The 12491-nt window shown below is 41.0% G+C and overlaps 1 protein-coding gene across 2 annotated transcripts in view; it reads left to right on the top strand.

The window, feature by feature from the left end:
• Positions 1-12491, top strand: part of RFX7 (regulatory factor X7) — a 54495-nt gene that overhangs the window by 24336 nt on the left and 17668 nt on the right. For both annotated transcript variants that reach the window (XM_082769186.1, XM_082769187.1), the window contains 2 exons: positions 7451-7533; positions 8296-8418. In XM_082769186.1, coding sequence (XP_082625312.1) covers positions 7451-7533; positions 8296-8418 — 206 coding nt within the window. The remainder of the gene's footprint in view (positions 1-7450; positions 7534-8295; positions 8419-12491) is intronic.

Here is a 12491-nt window from a genome sequence, read left to right as displayed (position 1 = left end):
GTCAGAAGAATGCCCTGGTCCGTGAAAGTCTTGCTCATGTCATAATTGTCAGATTATTTGTTTATTTTAAATCTTGCCAGCCCCTGAAGTTGTGCACTATCTTGACTACCTTCCCAGAAGTGAGCAATGCTGCAGGTCCTGTTAGTTCAGCTGTACGTTAAACAGATGCTTCATTCCTTGAAGAAAGGAAAGCCCTTGAAATACATCAAGATCACATTCCTTTGTGCAATAAAATAACAGAATCCTAGCCAGTGAGTAGAGGTAATTTCTGGGAAGCAAATATCTAGGACAAACTGAGAGGATTTGTTTGTATTTAATAGTGAGCAATAGGTTTCAAGTTTCTTTAAATCAGAGTCTGAGTTCATAAGTCTTACGACTGGAAGGGACTGCTTATTCTGACTTCCTACCTTTGGCATTTCATCCAGAAGTACCAGCGGGTAAGATAAAAACATGACATAGACAACCATCTGGATACTATCAAATAGAATCTGTTCCGCTATATGGCTGAGCTAAATCAGAATATTCCTTGAAGTCGTGTTGTCAAAGGCTAATTCAGATGGCACTGAATTCTGTTTCCTTTAAATGTTACCTTAATTTGTCATGGTGAGAGATTTCAAGGAAGCTTTATTGTTGTTTTGCAAGCAGACTTTGGACCTGGTTTTACCTATGCTTAAAAGAATTCCTAGATGCATCCAACTACACGTGATGCATAATGTCATTTTTGTCCTATTTATTCCCCAGTGGTGTCTGCGGATACAAAGCAGGTGAATATAAAATATTTTGTACATGAGCCTTCGTTTGCAAGAGGGCAAACTGCACCTGTAAAATTCTTAACACCAGCTTTTTCTGCAGTGAAATAAAAGTCTGGTAGGAGTTCTTAAGTAGCATCAGAGAGTGAATAAACAATCAGCAGTTAACTTGTCACCTGCTCTTGGAAACCTGTTTTAAGAAAACGGAATTTACAGTAGGACTGTTCTTGCATTAAATTCTGCAGATTCATGAATCTAGGATAGTTAAGTAGAGATTTACAGTTGGTGTGAGCCAGTGTTACCATTCATCTGCACGAGTCGATGGTGATCGTCCACCAGATGTTTTTCTGAACAGTGCTCTTGCACGCAAAGCAATCTCCATAGCTTGGCTTGGGACAGAGCGGGGATTTCCTGATGGCCCGATTTTCTGTTCCAGTTGCTTTCTTGTCTGTCCTGCTGATGAGCTCAGAGGAGTCCTATCAACAGTGGAAAGGTGACTGTAGGGCAGCAAAGGTAGATCAGATGCTGTTCAGGTAGTTTGAAAAAAGCAAAATCTAAGACCAGAGTAGTTTCAAGAAACAAAAATGAAGCTGAATCATGTCAAAACAGTTTCTGCATTTTACATGCTCTTGGAAAGCTGTAAGCTGCAAGACAGAATGTAGAAGTACGTTAAGCTAAAAGGCTGTGACCATACACCTGGAGATGAATTGTTTGGAGCTTCCTTGCAGACCTATCCAGTGTTGGCCTGTAGAAGGCAGGATGAGGAGGTTTCCTCGCTGTTGGACTGTGTATGGGTTTGTCCAAACGGCCTGTGACTGCGGTGTTTGGACCTGACCAGTACCAGCTGCTTGCTGCCCAAGGTTACAGGCAGGTCAGAATGCTTCCTTCAAGTGCACTTCCTTAGATTTGGGTCAGATAGCAACGAACTCAGGGCCCCTGAATCAGTCTCATGAGGTATAAAGGGCCAATGCTCATCCCTTGCATCTTTAACTGTAAAGGGGAGATCTGTGACCGGCTTTCAGTTATGTTGAGAGGTACTGGTAATGGCTTAGAGCATTTAAACTTTACCAGTTTGCTAGTAATTGTAAAAAAGAAATACATAAATAAATAACAAAGATCAGACTCTGCTTGTTGTCATTTGTGTTTGGTAGCCGCAGCCGCGATGTGCAGAGCAGCACATGGATGCCCTTTAGAACATCAGCTGCCTAACACAGGATAGGAAGAAAAAGGGAGAAGAAACAAAGGTGATGGCAGTTGTCTCTGCGGCAGGGAGCTAGCATCAGAGGACTGCAGAAAACAGCTAGTGTAAGGGCACTAGGACTGTAATTTTTATTTATACAAGAGACGAAAGTTATCTGCCTCTTACTTGTTACATTGCACCATTTACAGCTGACATACTGTCAGTTTCTGGAAGATCATAAGAATATTGTATACGGTGCAATCCAAAAAAAAGGTAATTAGCAAGAACTGTGGTGTAAACAGCCATTAAAAATTCATTATAACATCTTTTTAACTGTAGTAAACATGTCTGGAAGTCTCCTATGACTTTGTTATATTTCTTGCCACATACTAACTGAACTCTTGAACCTGCTGTAACGAAGTGTACGCTCCATGTAGTTGCTTAGCAAGGAGGCTAAGGCTGCTTTCCTTAGTCCTCTGAAAAGAGCTGGGTGCTGGTGAGAGGTGGCTGGATCCATGGCTGTGCAAACCAAAGCTGCCAGTGGCCGGAGCAGTGGCAGTGTGGGCAGCAGCAGTGAGTGCGCTGTGCTGGTGAAGCAACCTGCCTCCGTCCTGCTGCGCTCAAGGTGGGGGCTTGGCGCTTTTTGGCCCTACAGGAACCAGGCAGAAGCTCTGGGTAGCTTTGGCTGCTGGCAGCTGTACTTGGACCCTGTCGGTGCTGAGCTGTCATGTATTTTTAGGGCTTGTTTTGGAATATTTAGCACCTGAAATACGTTTCTGCTTCTGTTCATCTCAAGCCTACAAAATATGTTTATGAGCATCTCTTTAGAATAATAGGTTCTGTTTCAATTTAGCTATCTGCTTTCTGGAGCATTGTTCCAACAAACCATCTGACCTTGAGCAAATTATTTAACCTTTGCTTCTTGTTTCTCTCTTCACACAGTGGGGAGATGATTGCTTGACTACTCCGCTATTCTTAGTCTGGTTGTTAAATAATAGATGTTTGTTCTTTTGAAATATGACAGGTTTTAGAACCAGTCTGCCAGTATGTGCAAGTTACATTGCCATTGGCATAGCCTTTTTTACTTAGATTAGAATATAGTTATATATAAATACTCAAAATGTGGAGAGAAATACTAAGATCAGTCCATGCTCTCTAAAATAGTAGTATTGCAAAATGCTTGCAGCGGTGCCCCTGGCCTTCAGCTCATTTTCACCAGAACCTTAGGACAGAAATAACCTGTAATTCTACCTTCATTGTAGAAGTGTAAAATAAGTCAAAGTTAAATTCAGCCTTCAAGAAACTGTAATTCTGGTAATTGTTGCTTAGTGTTTTTTCCCTCTATCTCATTTTAAGTTGGGCCTGACTTAATGTTTTCTTAAAAAACAAAAAACAAAACAAAACTATTCCTTGGAGTTTTCCATGGTAATCCATTCTGGCAACAATAAGATGAATTTTGAGTAACACTTGTGACCTGCCAGTGGATCAGCAGTTGGAGAAAAACAGATAGAAAGATTCAATCCATCGAAGTCAGGAAACTTCAAGTGATATTATGTGAATCTGGAGACTCAAGTTGAAGTCTGGCTTCTCCAAGCAGGACCGTGAGTCTCATGTTTCCTACATTACAGATGAATTCCTTAGCTACGTTCTGTGTTGAACTGATCGTTTGTCTCTTTGTGCCATGAAAAATTTCGTGTCTAGCTAGTGTCAGTATGGAACCAGATGTCAAAAACTATTTTTGATTAAAAAAAAGTTGCTATTACTTTACAGCTGCTTATTTGCTCAAAGAAAATGCCTGTTGGAATTAAAAAGAAACTTGCTTGTGTTCCTAAGAGGTCCTTGTTCTGTATTGTTCGTAGTCAGTAAAAGGACAGAATCATTTGGACCAGATCTGTATTGTTTGTATGCACAAATGGATTTCTGGTTTAATTTATTTGCTCCATATTTTGTTCATTTCTTTGGTGAACTGTCTGTCTTGGGTGACTACCAAAATGAAGAAAAATGCCAGAGACTTCTACTTCTTTATATATTACCGTAAGGCTTTCCTTGTCTGTGACTTGAGATTTCTAGTTCTTTGTCCTGTTTTTCCTCTGTAAAATTACTAAAATGTTTTGAATACTTGATGTGTTTTTTTGGTTAAATTGAAGCCAAATTGTAAGAAATAAGTATGAACGCTCCTTGCTCCCCATCTTCACAGTATCTTCCTTTGTTTGATGTGGTTCCAATTACAGGAGATAAATATAATGTGTGAAGACCCAGAATAGCAGAGTGGGGCTTTGTGATGGCTTTACACCTCAGCCATACAACCAGTTTAGCGCTCTCATGCGTCTTTCTAATGCAGCTTCAAGAAGTAAGGTTTATAAATAACCTTTGGAGAATTAAACATTCTTCAGCTGATTTGATAGAAACAGTTAAGGTCTGTTAAATTCAAGCAAAAGATGTACTTAGGTCCTTTTAAGTAGTGAGGAAAGATTCCCCAGACATTTTACATTCTGCGTGGATATTAAAACTACTGTAGCATAAACTTTAAGTGGCTACACAAAGGGGAATTTGTCCAAGATGATGCCAGCATTGCAGTTTTCCTTTTGATGCTCTGACTCTTTTCCACTCTGTTCCACGTTTAGATTTCTGCCAAACATGATATTGACCTATTTTCTTAGTGGGAAATAAGAAGAAAATTGGTATGTTTTGTGTTGTGCTTTCTTTTCATTCATTTTCATATGTATCCAACTTAAGACAAAGTGAAATTCAGGATGCATTAACTTTTTTTGTTGTTTTTTTTTTTTGAACTTGGTCAGAGATCTGTTGTCAGTAGGCCAGCTGAAATGTTCCTCTGCTTTCCCAAATGCTTTTCTGATTGCATTAAGAATTAGAAAGTTTTGATACTTGGAGCAGTCACGGTAACAGAGAGACTACTGAATTCACTGGAGCCTTACCACTGAGAGCTGGTAGATAAGGGCTAAGGTTCGGTAAGAAGTTGTACTTAATGAGGCTGTAAATAAAGTTTTGAGAGTTTTAGGAACATTCAGAGAAAACAGCCTAGGCAAAACACAACGTTCAGAATTTTTTAAGCAAAACATTGTTCCCCGAATCTATTAGCAGCGCCACATTCAATGCCTTTGGTGCAACTTCTTCAGCTTTGAGATGTTTTTGTCTAAACAGATTCAGTCTCATTTAATAAGCTTAGCTTTATCTAATTATCACCCACGTAGGATTACCTCCAGGAACTTGCTCTGCATCCTGGTTGCGTGTTTTCTCTCCCGTTTGATGGCAGGGCCTGCCTCCCCAGGAGCTCTGCACAGCCATCGCTGCAAGCTGGGGGAGCTGTGCAGGAAGTGCAGCCTGTGGAGAAGAGTGGGTTTTCAGTGAAAGCAGAGGGAAAATGCTACTGTCTGGCCTCTGCTGAGGACATGAGAGCCCTAATCCTCAGCTGCCTTAGCCCCAGGGATGCAGTTGTGCTGGTGAGAGTCGTTGGTTCACTGGCAGCTTCTGAAAAAGGTTCTGCTAACATAATCCCATCAGATTTCTTCTCTACACGTAAATCAGGTTTTGTTTGAACGAATGCTTGTCAGAGGGGACCTGCATAGCAGCGTCTGCAGCACGGGCAGGGCCTTCGTGTGCAGCCCTTTCCTTCAGCTGGGAGACAGCAGAAGTTGCTCCAGCTGCAGTGGGCGCTGAGGCTGCTTCAGCATTTTCTGGTGAAAGTCTAAAACCAGCCCTTACGCTGCAAAGTAGCACGTTAGATTTGGAAACAAGAGGTTGTTTTCCACTTCGATATCAGGGTCATTAGGGCTTTTTTGTTTGTTTTGCAGAGGATCTCACCTGACCCATGTCTTTTGGTGATCTTTAAAATCCCTCCCAGCCCATGCTGTGATTCTCTTGATTCTAAGCACATGGAAAACAAGGAAGTCTAATAAACAAGTGGGAATTTTCTTGCAGCTGTTTCATTCCTACCTTTTCATAAATGTTTATTTTCTCTAAAATGTTTCTTTGGAGAATGATCTCGGTAGTGTTTTTTAATAAAACCATTAAACCATTATTGATGGTGGAAGGACCACCATTGCAAATGCCATCATGTGTGCGGGGAAGGAAGAACAGAGAGAATTTTACGAAACACACCTGTTCAGAAATACCGCTTTGGATCTTTGGTGGTCTGTGCACCATTGCTGTGTAAGCTGTTATAGATGACAGACATCAGCGTCAGCACATCTCAGGAGTGTGCGGGGGGGTGGGGTTAAACAAAAACCTAATGTTGTGGCTTGCTGAAGCTTACACAAATAAAAGCAACAATACAGTGCCTGTTCCCTGGCTGCTGTTGGCAATGTTTCTGTGAGCTCTGAGAGTATCTGTCCTAGCGCTCTGCTTATTTTATTGCAAGACCAGCAAGGAGGAGGGGGGAGCTCACCTCTGGCTAGTTCTCTTCTTAACTTTGTGCCAGTGGAAGTGAGATACTTCTTGACTGGAATGGGTAGGGACCCCAGTTGGAAATGAAGTTCAGGATTTATTTTCCCCACTCTGTTTGTTGTTGAAATAAACAGGCTTCACTGGCTGCCGGTCCCATTCTCTTCCTTTTGGAAAAGGTTATGTTGACAGTAAGACAGCAGTAAAGGAAAATAGAATGAACTGTAATCAAAAAGCTATATTCGGAATTAAAAAGAGATTGTGGTATTCTTAGCCTCTGTGCTGGCAGTGCACCTCTCACATGGGTTCTGCAGCATCTTCCAGAAAGAATCTGTACTCGTTGCTGCGTGGCTTTGCTCTGGCTGCTGCTGAGCAGGCTGGAATACCTTACCTCAGCTGATGCTGCTGGTATGTCGGAGTCGATGTGGGAGATCTGGAATGACCCCAAAGTGGCTCATACCTAGCATTCACTGTTTGCATACAGCAGGTATAACTCCCTCTTGTGTCTGCTGCTCTGCTGGTATCTTCTGGAGTAGGACTCAGGCATCGTAGGGATTCATGGTAACGGAATGGCTTATTTTCAGTAGGTGTACAATAATTCTGATTCAAAGGAAGCAAATACATCATGTATTTAAATGACATTGAAGTCTGTGACACAACTATTGCTGTGGTGGTGTGGGTTACAGGATCGGGACTGACATTCTGCATAGTTACAGCCTAGCTGTATTTTGATGCTTTGTTCTCAGAGGTGCTTCAAATGAGCTCTGAGAATATAATGGAGGTTTTCATGTTACATGTCCAGTTACAAAAGCGTCCTCTTACTGTCATTTCTCCAGATCCTGCTTTTATTGTGTATGAATTTTGTAATGGTATTGTGGAGCTGGCATTGTGGACAAGTGTTTTCTAGTGTGTAGTGGTGTACAAACAGAAAATCATAGTTCTAGGCCCAGAGTACTCACAGTAGCATTCTTTCACATAAGTATTTTTCTGTTTGAAAGTATATTATTTTGGAATACAATGTTGGATGACAATTTTAGCTGTCAAGCTCAACTCTTACTGTTTGCTCTTTCTACCCCCACCCTCTTCTTTTGTTTTTAACCAAAACACCTTTGTTATCTAGCAAGAAGTTGAGAAGTTTACAGACCTAGAGAAACTCTACCTCTACCTTCAGCTGCCTTCGGGTCCCAACAATGGAGACAAAAGGTATGTGTGTGGTAAAGGTAAGCAGCTGGTGCTGAAAACACAGCTTCCTGTGGCACTCATTATGTGACGTGTTTGGTAGCAGAAGCTGTCTTCAAATATTAAGAACTTATTTTTTGGTGAAGATTGTTTTTAATATTTGAACTTTATTGCTCAAATACCTTGTAAATATAAACCTCCTAAAATGCATGACTCATCAAAGAATATCTTTTGCAGCCTAAGTGCAATCGTTCTTTCATATTTTACATAGGAAGTGATAATATAGCAACATAAATGTGATGCTGGGGGAAAGAAAGAACTAACGGTATTTCTGGTAGCATTTGTTTGATTAAAGGAAGCTCTAGAAAAACAACCTGAAGATCACAACATCATGAAATTAGCATCTGTTCCCAGCAGGCTGCCTACAGGAAGCACTCTGAGCACTTGCTGAGAAAGTTGAGTATTTGCAAAGGGCAGTTGGCAGACGGAATGGGCAGAAGCTTAAGAATGGTCAGCAAAAATAAATAAATCAATCAGGAGGCAGGCACACTCTAGCCCATCACTCTGTGTGTGGCTGTGTATCAGGCAAGAACCAGAGTATGGAGTCTCTGTTGAATTGTGTACAAAAAAGGGAGATAATGCTTCCTTAGCCTTAAAGAATAGCTGCACGTTTGAGGTACCGGCCTTTGTTGGCTGTCATCTTTCTGCCTGTGCAAATACAAAAACTAGAACTGAGGAGGAACTATGGAGTGAAGTCCTCATCAGAGCTGTTTCTTCTTTCACTAGTGATCAGATCTCCATGTCATCCAGCCGTGCACAGCAGATGCATGCCTTCTCTTGGATACGGAATACCTTGGAAGAGCACCCTGAGACATCCCTTCCCAAACAGGAGGTTTATGATGAATACAAGTGAGTGCTTCGGGTAGTGCTTTTGCATAGTGCTTACAAAGTTGTAAGTAGTTCTGTGACACGGGCTCTACAAGTGCTCCGTTGACATATATACACAAGTGCACGTGGAAGAACAAGGCCTTCTGTGCTTGGGTGCTAACCTAACTGAGGCCAACTCTATTCAGTAGCTGTGCCACTGAAGATAGGACTGTGCTGGTTGAGTGGTGCATTACGTATGCTGAAGTAAACGTGCAAGTATTTCTTAGCAAGGAAATATCAGTATGAATATTGTTTTTATTTTTTGGACAGAGCGGCACAAATTAAAAGTGCCACTTGCTGTCTTAGAGTGCTTTTTGTTCTAATTATATATACGTGCACATGTAAATGACTGTCTTAACAAGGATGAAGGGCTGAATTGTTCCTCCTGGAAAGGCAGGTATTTGGCACATAAGATCTAGACAATGGTACCTTTCTCTCCAGAATAATACATAAGTATTGGGCTTTCCTGCAGCAAACCTGATTTCTACAAAGGCACAGTATACCTGAATATGCATGAAACCAGTAACCAAGGCCACTGAGAGTCTGTTTTGTCAAGTCTCGAAGCTATCATGTAATGAGAGCGATTAGAAGCAAGGGAGGGCGAGCTGTCTGGCAAAAGTTGGATTTGGATTCATTTACAAAATGTTCCCCATAGGGGAAAAAAAAAAAAAAAAAGGCCCAGATGCCTGAAGATGAATAACAGATTCCTGACCTAGTATGAATATTTCCATAATCTGAATGATTGCAATAATTTGCAGGGAGTTGAGTGCCTTCACCTCACAAATGCCTACAGGATTCAGCCCTTGGTAGTTGTTGCAGCGCTGCATTATGTGAATGCCTCCTTTTAATTAACTCTCTCTGGCAGAGTTGTTTTGCTCTGACTGAGCTGCAGCATGATGGCATTCGCTTGCCTGGGGTTGATAAACACGCAGACACCTATTTCTGAAGTCTCCCCATTGAGCTGAGCGGTGACGCAGCCTGGAAGCGGGGCCAATAGCACAGACGTGCCAGGGCAGCCAATCCCCGAGCAGGAGCTGCTCCCGCAGACACAGCAACAGTGGCAGCTGCTGTGCGGGAGAGAAATGGAAGCGTTATTCTGAAATATATTTCTTATTTAATAATTTATGGCCTGCTTCAGCAACAAATCTGCTTGGCTTCCATGCTGTGCCAAGCTGCAGATGCCCAGAAAAATCATCATCTACAGATTGTTGAGTGTGAAATTTGGATGGCTTTTGGATGTAGCTGCATCAAGTATTTGTGTATTGTATTTTTTTGCCTAACAAAATAAGGGTGGAAAGCAAATATTCAGGAAAATATCAAATGTTTGGAATCTGTTCTCTTTTGAAAGCATCTGTTCTGTTTTTAAAACATGTAGTTTCTGTGAGTGTATTTATGAGCTATTCTTGCACACCAAAGGAAGAATAGCTTTGGAGTGGGAGGTGGGGAAGAGGCGTATAAATAGATGAGTTAGTTTTGATAAGTCATTTTTCTTTACCTAGGGGCGTTAAGTCCTCTCAAATCTCACTTCTCTCTTATTTACAAGTTATAATTTCTCTCCTCTGTGTGCAAAGATAAATGTTGCATGAGCTCATAGTGAGGAAATTTGTGCACTCTGCACATAATAAATCGAAGTTAAAAGGCTTCAGAAGAGTGCTGCATCATAGCAGCGTTTCAATGCCTGCTGTAAATTTTGGTCGAAAATTTTTTTTTATATATATATAAAAATACTGTTCTTCTGTATCACCTTTGTGTTTTTCTTTTTTCTATTGAGAGAAAAAAGAAGCTTACAGTGCACACCGATCCAGCGCTGGCAAACGTTGATAGCATTTCCAGCTCCTTCACATTTCAGTAGTCTTGCATCCCTCATCTAAGTTAACACAATGATGCTTCTTTTTGGTTTCTTACTCTTTTTAATTGTAAATTCACATCTCTAGCTAGGTAAAAGTGAATGAGTATATCACTTATTTTACCCCCTTCAAAAGGGAGATAAATGCATCGTAATATGAGCCAGTAGCACTTGGGACGGTTGAGAGCTTGCAGCTGAATTTCAGAAAGGAGGTAAATGAGAGCTATTTCACCTCTCTTGTTGGCACCGCAATACCACTTGCACTGACAGAATATGCTGTGCTGTAAGAAGCTGTGTTCCAGTGCACGTGGTGCTTCTGCCAGCTTCCTTTTGAAGTTATAGGGGAATACTGTCTGGAATATATTATTGGGACTCATGGTGAGCTGCCTAATCTCTTCTGTAGAGATCTTCTCTTCTGTATTCTGAAGAGAATAGTTGCTGCTTCCCATCAAATAAATCCTTTCAGTGTTTTCTCGTCAGTCAGTTTTACTTACATATCTTTGCTTTATTAGTAAACACCCTTCTGGAGGCTGCCAGGTGTAGATTAAGCTGAGTATAGAGAATTAAGATTTCAAGTCTGGCAGTACTTACACAGAAAAAAAATCCTTGTTTGTCCACAAAATGATTTTTGAGCCTTCAGTAAGCACTTTGGTCCTCTTGCTGCTACTGCAATGATGCAAGAAAAGGAAGTTATGTTGTTCATATTTATGCTTGGTGCCCTGAAGATTCACTTAATACACTTTAATGTAGGTTAGGAGGTCTTTGAGTGAGCTTGTATCTCTTATCTGGTCTGTAAATCATTAATCCTTGATTTACTGGCTGCTGGGCCACTTGATGCATAGGTTGTGTGTGTTAGTGTTAAAGATGTTAACTAGCAAGTGGAAGAAGACTATTGAGAAGCTGGAACAGAAGAGGGCAGTAGGTACAGGACTACCATGGACATTAAACAAATTAAAGATGTGAGATTCATGCTAAGCTTGTTTGATAGCTTTTAACCAGTGTTTTACTTAAAAACTCCCTGATAGGAACTGCATGGGACCTATTGTGTTGTCAAGTCTTCTGTTGTAACTGAGTAACTATGTATTTCTTTTAAAAGCTGATTAAACTCCCATCTAAAGCAACTGTTTCCTAGCTTTATTACTAGTCCTAAGAATCTGATACAGAATTCCATTTCTTTGATGGATTTCAGACATCTCTATTCCATCCTATGTGATTTCTAGGACTTCTTTGCCAGCGTTGTTCGTTAGCTTAAGGAGAGCCTGCCTCTTCCTAAGGTTTTCTTCTAACCCGTTTTTTAGAAATCAGTTACTTCGGGTGGATTGGATAAGCCAAGATCTTTGTTCCGTTTCATGCAATAGGTTCTTCCCTACTATTCATAGTGGTTCTTTCTGCACCCATCTTGTGTTGAGTTCAGCTTTCTTGAACAGGGTGTGCAGAATATGTACCATGTTCTCTGTGGGATTTAGCCTGTACGTACAGTGACAGAAAAATTCTCCTCAAGTAATGCTGCTGGTTTACTCTAAGATTGTATCCACCTTGTTATCAGCTGCTATGGATATATTATAATTAACAACAGGATGACTAACATATCCATTTTATCTTCCGCTGCATTCAGTCGATGAGTGCCTACTTCACAGCAGCAGCACTTGTTAATTCTTGTGCATTAGTTTCCATCTCGAGCTATTTAATTCCATCTTTTTTTCTATTCTTGTCTTTTCAGTTTTTGCATGTAACACCCCAGTCATTTTGTTTCAGTGATGCCTCCAGAATCAGATGGTTTTGCCACATTTTTTTCTGACAATTTAATACGATATTAAGTAAGGAAGACAGATTTTGAGGAACAGTGCGTAGCTTTCCTCTGAGCCTTCTGTCTCAGTGTAATCCATTACCTCCATCTTATCCAGTTCTTTGCCCGGGAAGCTAGTTAAGCTGGGCTGCCTAGACTGACCATCCTTGTTGGCTTGTAGTTGGTTAATCTTTTTTGTGGTCTAATTCAAGCACACTCCTGTTGTATTTTCTGTCTTGAGTACATCTAATTTGAAAACGGACTTCCCTTGCCAAATTTACTGTGTAGGTGCGCTCTGTACAAAGGAACATAAGCAGTGATGCACCCATTGTCACTCCTGTCTCTTTGTAGACCTTCCCTCCCCCATCTGTTTCCCACCCACCCTTCAAATAAGCAAAAGAGCTCCTGGGCTCAGCGATGTAC

The sequence above is a fragment of the Aythya marila genome, assembly GCF_965140915.1.
Source record: "Aythya marila genome assembly, chromosome: 11".
Taxonomy (NCBI): Eukaryota; Metazoa; Chordata; class Aves; order Anseriformes; family Anatidae; genus Aythya; species Aythya marila.
Note: the sequence above shows the minus strand (reverse complement) of the source record. Positions and strands in the feature narration are given on the sequence as shown.